This window comes from Delphinus delphis, chromosome 4 (assembly GCF_949987515.2).
Source record: "Delphinus delphis chromosome 4, mDelDel1.2, whole genome shotgun sequence".
NCBI classification, from domain to species: Eukaryota; Metazoa; Chordata; class Mammalia; order Artiodactyla; family Delphinidae; genus Delphinus; species Delphinus delphis.
In genome coordinates this window covers 61,725,782-61,744,425 of record NC_082686.1, presented here as the reverse complement: position 1 = coordinate 61,744,425, position 18,644 = coordinate 61,725,782, and the positions used below count along the sequence as shown (strand labels likewise).

At 40.5% G+C, this 18,644-nt stretch overlaps 1 protein-coding gene across 1 annotated transcript in view; it reads left to right on the top strand.

Annotated features, from left to right (window-relative positions):
• The window catches only part of LSAMP (limbic system associated membrane protein), a 643,487-nt gene that overhangs the window by 586,055 nt on the left and 38,788 nt on the right, over window positions 1-18,644 (top strand). Inside the window, exon 4 of the mRNA XM_060010684.1 lies at window positions 14,733-14,867. Within this exon, the coding sequence (XP_059866667.1) occupies window positions 14,733-14,867 (135 nt within the window). The remainder of the gene's footprint in view (window positions 1-14,732; window positions 14,868-18,644) is intronic.

Here is an 18,644-nt window from a genome sequence, read left to right as displayed (position 1 = left end):
GGTGGGTCAAAAAAGATCTTGCTGTGATTTATGTCAAAGAGTGTTCTTCCCATGTTTTCCTCTAAGAGTTTCATAGTGTATGGCCTTACATCTAGGTCTTTAATCCATTTTGAGTTTATTTTTGTATATGGTGTTAGGAAGTGTTCAAATTTCATTCTTTTACATGTACCTGTCCAGTTTTCCCAGCACCACTTGTTGAAGAGGGTACCTTTGCTCCATTGTACATTCTGGCCTCCTTTATCATAGATTAGGTGACCATAGGTTCATGGGTTTATCTCTGGGCTTTCTATCCTGTTCCATTGATCTATATGTTTGTTTTTGTGCCAGTACCATACGGTCTTGATTACTATAGCTTTGTAGTATAGTCTGAAGTCAGGGAGCCTGATTCCTCCAGCTCCATTTTTGTTTCTCAATATTGCTTTTTCTATTCGAGGTCTTTTGTGTTTCCATACAAATAGCAAAATTTTTTGTTCTATTTCTGTGAAAAATGCCATTGGTAATTTGATAGAGATTACACTGAATCTGTAGATTGCTTTGGGTAGTATAGTCATTTTCACAACATTGATTCTTCTAATCCAAGAACATTGTATATCTCTCCGTCTGTGTCATCTTTGATTTCTTTCATCAGTATCCTATAGTTTTCTGCGTACAGGTATTTTTACCTCCTTAGGTAGGTTTATTCCTAGGTATTTTATTCTTTTTGTTACAATGGTAAAAATATACAAACAGCTCATGCAGCTCAATATCAAAAAAACACAACCCAATCAAAAAATGGGTGGAAGACCTAAATAGACATTTCTCCAAAGAAGACATACAGATGGCCAAGAAACACATGAAAAGATGCTCAACATCACTAATTATTAGAGAAATGCAAATCAAAACTACAATGAGGTGTCACCTCACACTGGTCAGAATGGCCATTATCAAAAAATTTACAAACGATAAATGCTGGAGAGGGTGTGGAGAAAAGGGAACCCTCATACATTCTTCGTGGGAATGTAAATTGATACAGCCACTATGGAGGACAGTATGGAGGTTCCTTAAAAAACTAAAAATAGAACTACCATATGACCCAGCAATTCCACTACTGGGCACATACCCAGAGAAAACCATAATTCAAAAAGACACATGCACCTCAATGTTCATGGCAGCACTATTTACAATAGCCAGGACATGAAAGCAACCTCAGTGTCCATCAACAGAGGAATGGATAAAGAAGATGTGGTACAGATATACAATGGAATATTACTCAGCCATAAAGAGGAACGAAATTGGCTCATTTGTAGAGACATGGATGGACCTAGAGACTGTCATGCAGAGTGAAGTAAGTCAGAAAGAAAAAAACAAATATCATATATTAACGCATATATGTGGAATCTGAAAATTTTGGTATAGACAATCTTATTTACAAAGCAGAAATAGAGACACAGACTTAGAGAACAAATGTATGGATACCAAGGGAGAACGGGAGGGGTGGGATGAATTGGGAGATTGGGAATGACATACATACACTATTGATACTATGTATAAAATAGATAACTAATGAGAACCTACTGTATAGCCCAGGGAACTCTACTCAGTGTTCTGTGGTGACCTAAATGAGAAAGAAATCCAAAAAGGAGGGGATATATGTGTACGTATAGCTGATTCACTTTGCTTACAGTATAAACTAACACAATATTGTAAAGCAACTATACTTCAATAGAGAAAGCATATATATGAATATATGCATTTATGTATGTATATAACTTAACACAAAGCAGATGTACTATACATAGTATTTTATAACAAATATATCTTTTATATGACTAGATAGCATTATATTACATGAATGAAATTTTCTTAAGTGAATGCGTTTCTATGAAAAGCATGACACAGAGTAAGCACGTAATAAATACTAGATATAATAATGTGAAATATTTTGTGATAATCTTCTCCTTGCTTTGGTTTGTAATTTTACAATTATACAGCATTCATGGGGGGAAAAAATAGGTTAGTTTTGCTTGTCTGTAACTTTCATAGGAGAGGATTTATACTGTATTGATTGTTTTATTTATTTCACACCATATTATATTTGGGAGATTGCCCATGTTGCCACATAGAACTGTCGAATTTTCTTTGCTGTCTGGTATTCTGCTATATGAATATGCCACAATCTATTTACCCTCTACACAGTGTGGGTGCTTCCAGTGCTGCTACGAATATCTCTGCACATAGTAGTGGAATTGCTGGATCATACGCACATCCTCAGCTTTAGTAGATATTGTCAAACTGTCTCCCAAAATAGTCAGTTCAGCCTGCTGACTTTGAAATTTCAACTTTTTAAGGAGTTTGGCCCTTTTATGTGATATATATTTTAAATACATTTTTCATCTTATTATTTATGTATTAACTTTGTTGATGAAGGTTTTGTACTGTGGAAAATTTTTTACTTTTTATAGGTAATCAAACTAATAAATCTTTTTTTCTTCATGGCTTCTGTGTTTTATGACTTGCTTAGAAAGGTGTTCCCTTCTTCAATATTATCAAACTCTAGCCTTTTCTTTTAATACTCTTATAGTTTAACTTTTAATTTTGAATCACTTGACTTACCTGAATTTGTTTTGGTGAATAATATTTTTTTTTCAAAATTGGAATAGTCTGTTGTTTCCAACACGATTCTAGCAACAATAAGAGAAAAGATAATTCAATAAGTAGTTAATTACAGTATTGACATGCAAAACTATGTTTTTTCTAAATGTGACTAATACCAGTTAGATAATGACAAAAGAACCCTATTCGCTAGAAATAAGAAAATATAAAATATATGAGAATAAGCCTAATGCAAAATTCCTAAGACTTAGGAAGAAATTGATGGGTAAAGAAGACTTAAATGTGGTATCTTATTCTTGCATAGAAAGAATCAAGATTGTAAAGGTATAGATTTAACCTATAAATCTAATATAAACCCAATAAAAGACCAAATATTTAGTTTTTGTTTGATTTAAAAGATGAGTCTAAAGTTCATGTTGAAAATGATAGGTGAAACCAATCAGGAAAATACTGATAAATGACTATTCATCTCTTTCATTAAAATGTATTAAAAGCTATGGTAATTAGCATAGTAAGAGATTGGCCTAGAAATAGTCAAAAGGAATCCAAAAACAGAACAGAATCAAGAAACAAACCAAGTTGTAATTAGGAGTAGCATTTAAAATCATTGAAAAATAAAATAAAATAAAATAATTGAGAAAATATGATTAATAGTATTACTAGAACTAGTCCAAGTATATATGAATATAATTCCTGAAGCCTTTAATCCATTTTCCACTCATGTGCAATAAAGTCAACTCTTTCCAGAGCTGTTTAAATGTATCTATCCCTGATGAGAATGTGAGTTCCATAAGAGTTAGGAATAATATCTTTCATCTACTTCCTCTGTTTCTTGTACTTCCTGTTTAAATTACTGGCTGGCACATGGTAGCAATAGGTACTTGTCAAATGACTGCATATAAATGTACTTGGAAGCCATGCTCTACTCTTCAGATCATAATCCACTTGCATATGTATTTTTAAGTATTTAGGTCTTATTATACCAAAAATGAATATTTTGAATTGTTATTCTTATTCAGCATTGAGTTACCCCGTCTCTATCCCCTTTACTCCCTTGATGTTAATTCCTACTTTTTGTCTATAGTTATCTTCTTCTGTTTATAAAGATCTCAGAAAATAAATGAACAGGTAAAGAAATGAAGTGTTAAAAAATAAGTAGTTTTATTCTTCATCTATATCCAGTTGTTTAGAAGAAATCTCCACTTGCATGTCCTTTAAGCATTCAAATCCAACATATGAAAACTCATTTTATGACCCACCTCCCCACCACATAAAAATATCACCCAGTCCACAAATCAGTCAAACCAAGAATTTCGGGGGTCATCCCTTTCCCTCACTTACCACTTTAATTAGAGTTCAGTGTGTGAAAGTAGCGCCCACCCATCAGACTAAGGCAGTCTTGTGGGCTTTCTTCATTTCAATCATTTAAACCACTGTGGTGGCCTTTTTCTCTCCCCTTGTTTTTATTTAAAAAGAAGTGGAGGAAACATCCTTACGCAGTGCTTTTTAAATGAAGTGACTTGTCAAGTCAGAGGCTGTGGCAGTAATCTGAAATGCAGTAAATTTAGCGACTCTCACTTGCACTGACAGCCTGTCATGCGCTTGAAACGTAAATAGCAGTGGAGACAAATCGCTGCTGTTTTCTTATTAAGCGTTGGCCCACTGGCCTGGTAACGTAGCCTTCCAGGAGCGCCTGGGCCCAGCCTGGGAGGGCGAATGCTTTCCAGAGCAGGCGCAAGGTGCCTCCAGGTCTCTCCCACTCCACCTCTCCAGTGTACCCGCAACGCTGTAGCCAGGACCCTCACTCCCACTGCAATCCATCTGCTTCACAGAGAGACTGAAAAACCCCAGCCAGGATTGACGGGTGCTGGTCCCCAAACTGAACGTTGATGGGGTAATTCCTAATTCATACACTTTGGTCGAAAAGCAAGAAACAAATTGCCAGGCTCCTTACCTGCTTAAACTATTTTATCTCTTTCTTTTTTCTTTTTTTTTTCCATTTTCATCTTATTCACTGGGTTTTTATTTTTTAATTATTTTCTTAATTGAAATATAGTTGGTTTACAATGTTATGTTAGTTTCTGCTCTTCAGCAAAGTGATTCAGTTATATATATATATATATATATATATATATATATATATATATTTTTTTTTTTTTTACATTCTTTTCCACTATGGTTTATCACAGGATATTGAATATAGTTTCCTGTGCTCTACAGTAGGACCTTGTCGTTTATCCATTCTACATATAACAGTCTGCATCTGCTAATGCCAAACTCCCAGTCTATCGCTCCCCTCCTCTCCCTCCCCCTTGGCAACCGCAGGTCTGTTCTCTGTGTCTGTAAGTCTGTTAAGCCATTTTCTTTTCTGGCCTACCGCAATCCCTATCCCCTATTTTTCTCTCCGTTACTTGTTTACTGACTCCAAGCAAGAACAGGTCTCTAAACTGGATCGAAAGGTTCTTTCAGCAGTGAGGCTAGCTGAAAAAGTGAGGCTGAGATTTGCGGGGGAGCCCCACTAAGGTCACTGCAACATCAGGCCTGGGATGAAAGGACAGAGGGCCAGATGGGGTCATCACCTGCTTTCTTTTAATTACCTTTCAAAGGCTTCTCGGCAGCCACAAAATTATGCCCAACAATCCTTGCACAGTGCAATTGCCCTGCTGAGTTTAACACATTCACTTACAAAATGCCAATTGATTTATGTGACTCTTGAAAACAGCAACTGCTGCTCTCATCTCTCTTGATATTTAATCCTCAGCCATGGCAGAATCGCTAATGATAGGTCGTGGAAGACCCCTACAGTTCTGATGACAATGGTGGAAGATCTTGTTTGTTGCTGCCTCTGACCAGCAACTCTAATCTCTGCCTCACCCCCTTCTTGGGAAATAGTCTAGAAAACAATCAACACCTGCAGGAATTTTTATATCTATTTTATTCCAAAGGAGTCTACTAGGTATTTTGGGGGTTTTTTGTCCAGTTTTACCTCTTTGCCTCTTTTTCCCCTCATCCCAGAATAATAAAAAAGAAGACAGTGAGGGCTTCCCTGGTGGCGCAGTGGTTGAGAGTCCGCCTGCCGATGCAGGGGACACGGGTTCGTGCCCTGGTCCGGGAAGATCCCACATGCCGCGGAGCGGCTGGGCCCGTGAGCCATGGCCGCTGAGCCTGCGCGTCCGGAGCCTGTGCTCCGCAACGGGAGAGGCCACAACAGTGAGAGGCCCGCGTACCGAAAAAAAAAAAAAAAAAAAAAAAAAAGAAGAAGAAGACAGTGATTCCTTGCTTTATGACATGATGCTACATCATACAAATGTTCTATAGTCCCTACTATGGTGGCTTGAATTACTACCAATGTATATATTCCATGTTTAATCTACATTTAGCCCTAGTCTTTTGGCAGCTCCATAGTTTTGAGTGCCTATGAAATGCACTCCCCGGGATATTTCAACCTGATACCAACCATGTCAAGAATGAAACTCATTATCTTCACTCCAAAATAAGCACTCTATCCTGATTTTCCGAATGGTACAAACTGCATTCAAACCCAGGAAGTCACTAGCTTTCAACATACATGCTGTATTTAGGATACATTTCTTTATACCCAAAAAAACTCAGGTGGACTACAAGAGACCCCAGGGTAAGTGAGGGTCCAAGGATGTGCACACATTCCCTTCTCCTGCCCTCATAGACATTGCCACTCTTTCCCACTGAGCCTAGACTCTACCTCAGCATCCTTCTCAATGTCATGCTCCAGGTAGCCACTGCCAATGAGTCAGGGTTGATGATGACTATTTGACAACCTTGAAGAGCCATCTCCACTTTCACAGCAGTTCACAGGGCAGCTTATTACAATACATGTTGGGACTCAGTGCCAAGAAACTCGCACCAAGAGTAAGTGGTGTTGATATACAAAGGACTTTAAACAAATAAAATTTCCATGGAATTCCATGCTTACACACCCTGTTTTCTCAAGAAAGGAAGTAAGGAAAGATGGAAGGAAGAAAGCTTAAAACAAATTTTTTAAAAATTTTTATTTATTTATTTATTTAATTTATATTTTGGCTGCATTGGGTCTTCGTCGCTGTGCACAGGCTTCCTCTAGTTGTGGTGAGCGGGGTCTACTCTTCGTTATGGTGTGCGGGCTTCTCATTGCAGTGGCTTCTCTTGTTGCAGAGCACAGGCTCTGGGCACGTGGGCTTCAGTAGTTTCAGCAAGCCGGCTCAGTAGTTGCAGCATGTGGGCTCTACAGCACAGGCTCAGTAGTTGTGGCGCATGGGCTTAGTTGCTCCACGGCATGTGGGATCTTCCTGGACCAGGGATCGAACCCAGGTCCCCCACATTAGCAGTCGGATTCTTAACCACTGCACCCCCAGGGAAGTCCCAAATTATTTTTTTAAATGTCATTTTACTCAATACCTTATGGGAGCCAGAAGGCTCCACTGTGTCTTCACTGGGATGCAGAGATACTGAACATAGCAAATCCAGAATCTTCACACCACCCCTCACACACTAGCCTATGTCCTGCTGTCATATCACGCTGCTCATTTCTCCTGCATGGAGAAGTCTATTTCAGGCAGGATAACCAGATTGCCACACCCTTTTACAATTTGCTGGCTCTGATTCTCTCCACTTGTGTTTTTCAACTTCCTGAAATTTCACTCCTCCCAGTAAGTCTTTCCTAATATAAGTGCATTCTACACTGTTCCTGTAGCTCCTTTGCTGTTTGTTGGCATTCATGTGCAACCATCATTTTATATTGTTTTTGGAGGGACCTCTATAAAAAAGTGAGTGAGTCTAAACTTTTAAATACCAGCTTTTTTCTCATGTATTGCTTTATTTATTTCTCTTGATGAGGAAGTAGACAAATCTTATAAAAGCTGAAGGCTACCTTTTTACTTTCTTTATGTATAACTGAGCTACACTGTTTTGGAAATTCCCCAAGTGTCCCATTCTCAACCTCACATGTATATTCAGAAGACAGAAATAGAGCAGATTCTGAGAGCTAAGAATTCAGCTAACTAGAATCTCTAATAATAAAAATAGTCATGCCTAGTTGGGAAAATGGGCTCCAAAAGTCAACAGACCTGGTTTAAACCTGTGCTCTTCCTTAATATCATTATAAACTCAGGCAAGTTCCTTAAAGGTCCTCTCTAAACCTGGATTCCTCTTCTTAATGGTATTGTGAATTAAATAAGATAATGTCTGAGTCATTTAGCAAAGTACGTAGTGGGTGTTTATTAAGTGGTAGCTCCTTCCACCCTTCCTCCGCAAAATTTCTTGAGCACTCCAGCATCCAGCATCATGCTGTGCACTAGGGGTACGATGATGAGCAAAACCAGATGTGGTCCCTATAATGGAAGGTTAGCTGTCATCGATAGAGTTCCCCTTCAGAGACTAAACATAGGGGATCTTGATTCCAAACCTAGCATCTACAAGGGCAGAACAGTTTCTGAAAACTGACACCAAGTAGGGGATAATGGTTAAGTATGAGTACAGCAACAAAATGCCATGGCCCAGGACTGAAAAGGATGTGTGGATGGCAGCTTCCGGTTGGATGCCGAGCTCAAACTATGTCAGCTAACTGACTTTTTTTTTTTTGCTTGCGGTACGCGGGCGTCTCCCTGTTGTGGCCTCTCCCGTTGCGGAGCACAGGCTCCGGACGCGCAGGCTCAGTGGTCATGGCTCACGGACCCAGCTGCTCCGCGGCATGTGGGATCTTCCCGGACCGGGGCACGAACCCGTGTCCCCTGCATCGGCAGGCGAACTCTCAACCACTGCACCACCAGGGAAGACCCAGCTAGCTGACTTTTTGCATGTGAAAGCAAAAACACAAACCGTAATGAATTGGATCTTTCTGGATGCCAGGACATTCTTCATTTGGCCCATATTCATTCATAGAGCCAAAGCCAGTTGTGAATCCTTTCTGGCATTGTGCTTGCCTCTGATTTCTGGGTACTAACTACACCCTTTGGGGCTACAGAAGGCATGGGGCCAATTTGCATAAACCACACCCTCTTGTGTCTTACTATTCAAATAGGGAACATTTCTACTGCAGAGTAACCAACCCCCTCCCTTCCATGTAGGCTCAAATATCTTAATAGTCAAATGCCTCTGTCTCTAGAGAATTCTCTATTATAATCATCCTCATTGTATCACTTCTCGCAGTCTTTTCCCCCTCATTCTCTTCAATACATTGCTCTCCCCTGTGTCTCCTTATTCCCCTGTGATTGCTGCTCTGACAACTGTGTCCACTGCCTGCCCCTTCCTTCTTTCAATCTTGGATCATTTACCACTCTTCACCCCTCCCTTGATGGGTGATGAGAGGTGGGGATGAGAAGCGGTTTCCACTTTTGGACAGAAAAGTTGTCAAACACTAAAGGGTCTCTCAGGTGGGATATGACACCGAGAAACAAAAACTTCAAAGGATCTAGAGAGAGACATGGCTGGAAATATAAAAAGTACCTCATCACAAGTATTTTTTCTAGATTTCTTGTGTTTCTTTCTCTCTTCCTTTTTTTAGCATGTCTGTACAGAACGTGATGTGCAAAAAAAGTAGGGAAAGCAAAAACGGGAACAGGTGAGTATGTCCTTAGGCTAAAAAAAAAAAAAAAAAGAACGAAAACATGAAATGTACTGTAAGAACAGAAACTTGTTACAGTATTTGAAGTTAGCATAGGAAACTTCAAATGGCATCATTGATTTGCGATCCTTTTTTTCTTTTATTTTTAGAGGTAGAAGTTCATAGCTGGCTTTTTCTCACCCTCTTCACCCGTCTTTCCGACCGCAGACTCACAAACACACACGTACATACATATATAGCCTACAAGACAAGTGCCACTTCTTTGCTTTTCATTCATCTGTATATGTGTTTGTATTTATAGCCAATGTGTTTACAGTCACTTATAAAATATTCAAATTTAGGTGAGTAAAGGGAATGTCAACCCTGTTTAAAACCCATGCTCCCTTCTGTAAAAAGATGATCTACAAAGACATTATAAGACTCTTCTCAGAATAGTGGAGAAAAAATGCTTCATCTATTTCCTAATATATAAGAATCCTTGGGATTCGACTTTAAAGTCATAAAACACTCAAATTTAACAAGTTTTCTAAATTGCATTTCCTGGATCTCAGATAAAGGAAAAGAAAGATAGATATCATAATGATTATTAGGGTAGCAGTCTTTTTTTTTTTTTTTTTAATTTCAAATAGGGTGTTGGATGTCATACCCTGGAGAATTTTCAAGAATAAGCCTGCTGTGTTTAGTGAGCAAATATTTGGGTGTTCGTGAATTGACATGTTGTTTCCTAAAAGTTAGAGTGAATGGTTATATGTAAATAAATAGCTGTTTGTATGTATGCATGTGGTTGGGGGAAGGAGGCGGCAGTGGGAGAGAGAGAGAGAGGAGGAAGAAGGAGAGAATGGGAGAAAGAGAGAGAGAGACACAAAGGAAAGGTATTTAATTTCAAATGGCTGCTTGCTTCCAGATGCCTCGTTAACCTTGGAAATCTAAATAAATCGACATCTTAGATGTGAACTCTACAGATTTCACCAAAGCACGGTCCTCTGAAGGCACTGTACTCAGAAGGTGGCACCTGGCATACTTTAATTGGCGTTATTCCTGGCTGATTTGCCTCTACATCAGGGAACACAGAAGAGAACACTTTCCTCTTGCCACTAGCTCGAGGCCCTTCTTTCTGACTTATGAAGAAATATTAAAAGAACTAATACGTAGAACTTGAGTAAACAGTGGCTAAGAGGCGATATGTTAATTATGTGAAGCGTTTGAAACGTGCATACACTTAGGAGGATGAGAAATTATTTAGCCTGGTAGCTGAATATTGCCAGGAGACACAAAAGCACAGTAAGCAAAGGGAGATTTAAACTAAACACTAGATCCCAGAACAAATATAACACTCGGCGACGTGAGCAAGCTTGTGGAAACAGGTTGAGATGTTTAAAATACCAAAATATTGAAATTTGCATTTCAGGTAAACATTTAAATAAGGGCAGAAAATAATAGATAGGAACAAGAGAAGGGCCCACGTTAGCCATACGGCTTTATGCCACCAGAGAATTTACCAACAGGTTGAATGTCAGATTCTGGCCTAAAAGTCTTCTCTTGAGAGAGTATAGGGAGATGGTGACAGGACCCCTGGGTTGAGAACAGCTAGTCAGAGAGAACTGAAAGAATGGCAAACAGGTGCCCTGATGTGGACAGATACATGGGAGCCAAGGGAGAGGAGCAAGAGGACCTGAATGCATTTTAAAATTCTGCGACTCAGGGGCTTCCCTGGTGGCACAGTGGTTGGGCGTCCACCTGCCGATGCAGGGGACACGGGTTCGTGCCCCGGTCCGGGAAGATCCCACATGCCGTGGAGCGGCTGGGCCCGTGAGCCATGGCCGCTGAGCCTGCGCGTCCGGAGCCTGCGCTCCGCAACGGGAGAGGCCACAACAGTGAGAGGCCCGCGTACCGCAAAAAAAAAAAAAAAAAAATTCTGCGACTCAAGATTAACGTGGTGTATTCCATGCCTTGAAACAAGAAACTGCAGTTGATCAGGTGAAAGGAACGGCGTTGTGCCCATTTCCACCTGGGGCTCTGCTGGTGTCTGTACACCTTTTCCTGAAATAATAAATCTGCATAGCAGATACATTCTCAGGGCATGGCCAGAGATGCCCCGCCCAGCATTTCCACAGCAGAGTACTCAGCACACCCGTCCTTCCCCAGTAAAAGGGTGTTTTGTTAGGATCATTAAAAGGGAGTGGCTTTATACGCCAGCTTCGATTACAGAAAGAACAGAAGGTACGGAAAGTACCTTTCAATACTTGGTTCTCTTAAGCTAGATGATGTGTTGAATCTGACTCAAGTTTTTGCTTGTGTTTCTTAGTTCAGTTCAGCTAACTCAACAAACATTTGTTGAGTAATGAATCTGTGCCAAACTCTGTGCTGTGCACGGGGATATTGCAAGACACAGTCCCCGAGGAATTTATAGTCTGGTTCTTTGACTTTCTAGCAGCCCAAAAGTATCCCTTTCCTCTCAAATCACTGTGGATTAATGAGAAATGCTCAAGTGAACCAGGAGAGATAATGTGAGTAAAGTCTCCTGTGGGGGCAAGAAAAATAGACTAGCTTCTTGGCACTTCTTGTGCCAGGATAAGAGTTTCAAATGAAGGGTCCAAGAGATAAAGGAAGAATGACAAGGGGCCAGAGGTATTGTTTAATATTTTAAATTTTTGTCAAGATTGTTGGATGAGGGAAGACCGGCTAGTTTCTTTTACCTTTATTTGGTTTGCATCTTGAAACTCCCCTGCTTTAGTGAACCAACTGTGCACATTGTATGCTGGAGATAAAGGTGGCCATCAGCGTGCAGGAGAACTAGCATGGGAGAAACAAAAATGACCTTTCTGCCTTATGGGTGGGGCATTTAATGGAAAACTCCCCCTTCATCCCCATGTAGTATTGGGGGAAATTCTTCCTAGAGACATGAGATTGAAAATTCATCCCACGAAGATTTGTTTTATTATCTGGTTATCGGGAAAAAATGAGACGATGAATACCTACATTGGTATTCATGTAAGAATCCGAGGTCCCAAAACCAATAAATATTACTTCATTTTCTCTAGTTCATCTTAATGTCTACTGTCACAGGTGCCAGCTTCCCAAATGGGTAGGGCCTTGGTTGTTGCTAAAAAATCATCATTCCCATGCCTGGAACTGGTTTATACCTTTCAGAAATTCAAAATGCAAGGTAGGGATCCATTACCCAGCATTTCTAGGTATTTCATGTGACGTGAAAAGAATTCAGTGTTATTAGCCATCTCTAAGAAGATTATACTCCTTCTCCCTTTCTTCTACTAACAACGCTGTACCTACCTAGGAATAAAGTTGATGGATGCAGAAGCAGGGCAGGGCAGAAATCCTAAACCATTCTGAACTCATCTTTTACTCATTTTTCATCATAATCCACCATTATTCTCAAAATCAATAATGCTGTCTTACTGTAAATCCCACCTTTGCACTCCAGATTTTTAATGAGCTTTATCCTATTTTGGCCTGCAGTTGTCAATGTTGCCATTTGTCTTCAGGGTATTTATATTTAACTAGAAGATTCTTAGCATCACTTCGTTGGCATGACTCTCAGTTCATAGCTGCAAGTATGCTGGAAAGATCTTTTTTTCTCCTCCAAGTCCAAAGTCTTCCCAGCTAACCCAGTAAAGTGGACTATTACCCTTTCTAAGATTTCTGTTTTCTTTCCTACCACATTCTACTTCTGTAGCATGAGAAGTTGGGTCTGACTACTCGCTTGAGTGTGGAGAAGAAAAAAGGTGAAAACACAGGCAGGAAATAAGATGGCCTATTATAAGTAATATGCAGCTCTACCCTTACAGGCTAATTCTAAAAAGTTTTCAGTAGAAGCATGTGCTAGATAATGTGCAGGACTCCAAACCAAATAATTATAACTATTGCCTTTTTGTTGTTGGGACTTCAGAGTTTCCTCAAACTACTGTTAGTGACAATTAACAGAAGACTTGAAGCTTGGAGTATTCCTGACAGTTGCGTTACAGAATGTTATCAAAGAGGCCCTAGGTTCGGGCTTCCCTGGTGGCGCAGTGGTTGAGAGTCCGCCTGCCGATGCAGGGGACACGGGTTCGTGCCCCGGTCCGGGAAGATCCCACATGCCGCGGAGCGGCTGGGCCCGTGAGCCGTGGCTGCTGAGCCTGCGCGTCTGGAGCCTGTGCTCCGCAACGGAAGAGGCCACAACAGTGACAGGCCCACATACCACAAAAAAAAAAAAAAAAAAAAAGAGGCCCTAGGTTTTATTGGGAGCCTAGTTAACAGACTGAGCTGACATATTTAGGCAGTGAATTTGTCTCTGTGCTGGCTGGCTGTTACGTTGATTTGGCCATCAGGCAATTTCCAGAAAAGGAAAACAGCTTGTGGCATGCGAACAGAGCTATTAATTGGTACCATTTAGTGTAGGATGACCAGGAGCAAGTTTTCTTCATGGTGGCAGGACTGTGTTATTTAGCACCCTTCCAGCTGCTCTGTCCTAACCCCACAGCAGTGGGGTTTGTAACTTGAGGATGAGGGAAGTTGAATTTAGCTGATGTCTATAGGCCTTTCTGGCCAAGCTCTTCCCTGCTCAGTCCCCTTTCCTCTTCACTTTCTCTTTCACCTTTTTCTCCCCCGACTCTCCACCTCCATGCCTCCATTTCCTCTCTCTCTCTCTCTCTCTCTCTCTCTCCAGAAATAAAGTCTTTTAATCAGGGGAATTAAACAAGCCTGCCTATCTTGACATTTCTTTATGAAAATGGAGACATTTTTGTGCAACTTTCTAAAAAGGGCCTCCAGACCCCTAATCCCAAGTGGTTAAGCCAATCATATTTAGCTCCCTAGCCCTCCCACGTGACAAAATGCACCATCAGCAACACAATCTCTTGGATCTGGTCCAAGGCCTGAAAGTCTCATTGGTGATGTAGTTTGACACTGAACAAGGAAACCATAACTGTAAGACAGGGTTTCGAACATGACCTTCGTGAAGAGAACTCCACATAATCTAGGGGAGAAGAGTGACAGTTTCTCGAAGGGAAGCCACGTGTCCTAATAACAACTTTAGTTGAAAGAGTGCTTTGAAGCATGGACTAATCGATGATTCAGCACTTCAATGACTGCCCTCCTGACCGCTCTACAACTTGCATGCCCCTCGCCGCGACTCCCACTTTGCTCTAAACCTTTAGCCAGTGACGGATGAGTGTGATGTATAAACACTCCAGCTTCTTGATTCTTGGTCAGCATAACTTTGAAGTGGGACCTGTGCTGTGCCCAGATCTCCCTGAGGGATTGAGCTGAGTCGCCATCTGTGGGATGAGACCTGATGTTGCACCCCAGCTTGGCTCCTTTCTCTGCCAGATCCCATTTTCCCACTCCCCTACCAGTTTTTCCTGAGAACATTTCCTTCCTTAATCATCTTCAAATGACTTCTTGTCTTGGAGTCTGCTTCTATAGAACCTGACCTCAGACAAAGAACATTGTCAAATTATTGAAAAGCCATGTGGTTCTATTGCTTCTCAAAAGAAAAAAAGAGGGGATCTCCTGCATATTTTAAACTTAAAAAAAAAAAATCATGCAAACCTCTGTTTTACAGGAAGAGAATTTGAAGGAGAAGAAGAATATCTGGAGATCCTCGGCATCACCAGGGAGCAGTCAGGCAAATACGAGTGCAAAGCTGCCAATGAGGTCTCCTCGGCGGATGTCAAACAAGTCAAGGTCACTGTGAACTGTGAGTATGGCAGGAGCCAGCAGGTGCCACGTGCCCAGGGCCCACCTCCACCTCCAGCGAGCTCTAAAGAGCCTATATCAAAAGAACATTGCATTTCAAGCAGATGCTCCTCTAGTCAGGGATGCACATTTGTACACTGGACGTATCCAAGGGCAGGACTTGGCCCTTGAATTTGATAAATCCACTGTACCAACTCTAAATATAACCTATAATGCATTTAACAATACGCTCTGCCTTTTACTTAGACTACAGAATTAAGAAAACATGATCAGACCGCAGTAGCACTTTAGGCCATCACTCTTCTAGTCTTTGTGGAGACCAAGGTCATACCACTTTGGAAAAAAACAACAACTCATAACTGCTTTAACTGGAATTTCCACCTTAATGTGTTGTTTGTCAGAAGAGAATAATTCAAGACCATATTTTATCCTCCGCTATTGAACTAATTGGCCTTGGGAACAAATTTAAGCCACTGTGGTCAGATACCATGTGTCCCCGGTGGCTACGAGGGATACCTGATAAGTTAATATTGGTTATCTATTTGTCCCAAAGTATGGGCATTAGAAAGGAAGATTTCACTAAGATACATCGGTAAGTGGGCAAACTTTGAACTTCTCAGATGAAAGGATCCTTAGATGTAGTTCAAAAGGATGGGGGGCGGGGGCGGATCCATGTGATGTGTCACCCAGCAAAGGAATAAAGAGAATTCATTTACCTTGTTCAGTGAGGAGTGACTGTCCACATCATTCAGATTCAAGTTCCAGATCACATCATTGTGGCTAGTGACAGGGATAAAAGGATGTCCCGACAGTTCTTCCTTCCTGTGTGTTTAACACAAATACACACACAAATACACACTCCACACATATACATATACTCACGTGTGCACATATAACATACAGACACACATGCACAAAGGCGCACAGACACACATGCACATACATCTTAACCCATGTTTGAAAATATGCTTTGGATGGTTGTAAGTTACTTTCCATTATTTTAAGCCTTCCATGTAGTTAAACTGTGTGCCAGTGATACTGTATAAAGTCCCTAGCAAGGTAGATATAATTGAGTCCATTTTAAAGTTTGAAACACTAGAGCCCTAGGAGGTATAATTGCCTTTCCAAAATGACACAGAAAGCAAGAGTAAGAAAAGGGATGCACACTCTAGCCTGTTTGATTCTAAAGCCCATGCTCTCAGGAGAAAGAGAAAGAGAAGTTTTCAATTCTTCGTACCTACTATGTGCAGCACTGATTAAGGGATTTACATTTGTCACTTAATCCTCACAGTAAACTCATGAGATCATCTTTAGTCTGACTTTAAAAAATTTGGAAACTGAGGCCCAAAGAGCTGAGGAAACTTGTCTTAAGTGACCCGGTCAATGCTGGACTGCACTATTTCCTGTGGTCTTGCTCCAGCCTGGCAGCCTTCTGAAACAGAAAGCGAAATCCCCTTCACACCCGACCTAGAAGAATCTAACAGATAGGATTCTGCTGTAGCATTTATGGCACTCATTTCCAAGAACAAGGGGATGCATTTGATGAGATCCGAAGTGCTTTTATCCTGAAGTGCGATTTTTTAAGTAATAGAGTTTTGAAATGCCAGTATTACTATTCTTTTCCAGTTCTGGGTGTGTTTCAAAGACACGTTAATGATCCCAGTGTTATAAAATGCTTTAGGACCTTTTTTTCACATGAAAGGCAATTTCCCTCGGTGTTTATATAAGTTTATAATTAGGTTAGTTAGCTTTTTTTTATGTACACACAGCCATGCCATCATCTACCACCTCTTCTCTGACTTCCGGAGTTAAGATTTTATTTTCTCTTAATCGACCTTCATCTTCATTAGATTTCTGAAAGTCCAATCATGGAGTACATAGAAAATATTTATGCTTCCATTGTGTGAGACATCAAAGCGGTCCGCATTGCAGATGGTTCCCAAGATCAAAGCCAGCCGCCTGGGTCCTATTATTATTAGCACAATTATTCTGACATTGCTCCTTCTTGACTGTCCCCAAAGTGTAACTTAGAACAGAAGAAAATACTGATAATTTTCAAGAAAAGCCTTTTATAAAAATGTGAGCTTTTCCTCACGATGAGTGAACCACAGAAGAATATGGACAGAGACTCAAGATTCTAAAATGACGTCATAACAAATTACATAGAAAACTCTAATGAGCTTAGTCAGACAGTCTGTCCTAACCAGCAGCATCTAGCACATACCTGACCTTGTAAAAATTGCTCAGTAAATGTTTACTGAATGAATAGGTGAAAGACTAACAGATAAACTCTGCTCTTGTAACATTTCTCCAAACTTTGCAAATTGATGTATGCCACAAATCAGGAAGCATGTTCTAAATCAATGCCCTTTGGAATCACCTTTTTATCAACACTTCATAAGCTTTGTTTCTATTATATTAAAACAACTAGCCATTGCACCTGTTGTCCTATTCAAACAATTCACCCTACTTAAATGTAGTTGTATCAAGTAGATGTAGTCTCCAAGATTAAATTATAGAACCAGGTCTGGCCAGCAAAGCTCATGCAAACTGAGAAATTTCCAGTTTGTCACTTCATATAAGCCTGCCTGCTATGAAAATGCCCCATTATTTAAGCTGATTCCTCTTCCTTTTCAAGACACAAGGTTTGGAATTAGGTCAGGGGATCAGGATGGCTAAGATAATTAATGGCTGAATAGATTATCATAATGAACAGATCCACAATACCACTAAAAAAAAAAAAAAAAAAAAATCCCAGTGCTGGTTATTTTCTCCTGCTAGCATCTCATTGACTCATTTACTCATTTGCTGACAGATATTTGTCCCAGGGCACTGAGAAGCTAGAGCAGTAAACAAGAGAGACAGAACAGTTCTTCCTGTTTAGCTTGCAAGCTGGATTCTGCAGTCTCTCCTTTTTATTTCTCTTGGGTAATCCTTCTCCACAGTTGGTCTACAGTACTGTGCATAACCATTTGACATGAAAAATCTATTTTCTAAGTGGTAGGATGTCCTGGAGCTTACAGAAGCTAAATTATTGACCCGAAATCTCCTCAACTAAATAAGCTTAGTAAAATTTTGTACAATAGGCAGGACTTCTGTTTTCTTGTATCTTACAGGATAGTTGCTAATTTCTTCCAGATTCCAGCCCTAGGGACAAGTTTCCTTTCATTTACAGGTTCTAGGTGTAATCCCTCAATATCAGTTCTCATAGTGCATTAAAAGTAGCTACTTCTGGGTTTGTCTCATTCTAGTGCCCAGTATCCCAAGCATAATGTCTAATGCATAGTAAGTGTTCAGTTAGTGAGGACTTAATTTTATTTGGACTCTTCTTATACTGGACACTTTTCCTATTCCTGGAGAAATTCTCCTCAAAAGCTGCCCCCAGCTCTCAAGCCTGCCCCCAAACCCCACTGACCAGCTAATATTTCTGCCTTCAGCTTTCCCACAGCTCTCTCTCCAACTAGGTTCACATTGTCACGCTTTATTACTTGTTTTCCTCTTCTCATCTCCCTTTCAACTCAGCTCTGCCCCCACCCTGGTGTCCAGAGCTAACCAACCCAACATATATGCTGGGGGACATGGGACTCTGGCATTTCTAAAGCTTGCCCTTACATTTGAGAGCCATTTATTTAGAGGAAGCAGAGGTTACCTACCATAGATTCCACAGTTGGGACTGGAGACATCTGTCGTCTCCAGATAATATTACTGTATTTTAACTGGACTTTTCAGTACTTTGATTCCAAAATCACCTTGAGGAAAATAATGGCTCAATATGGAA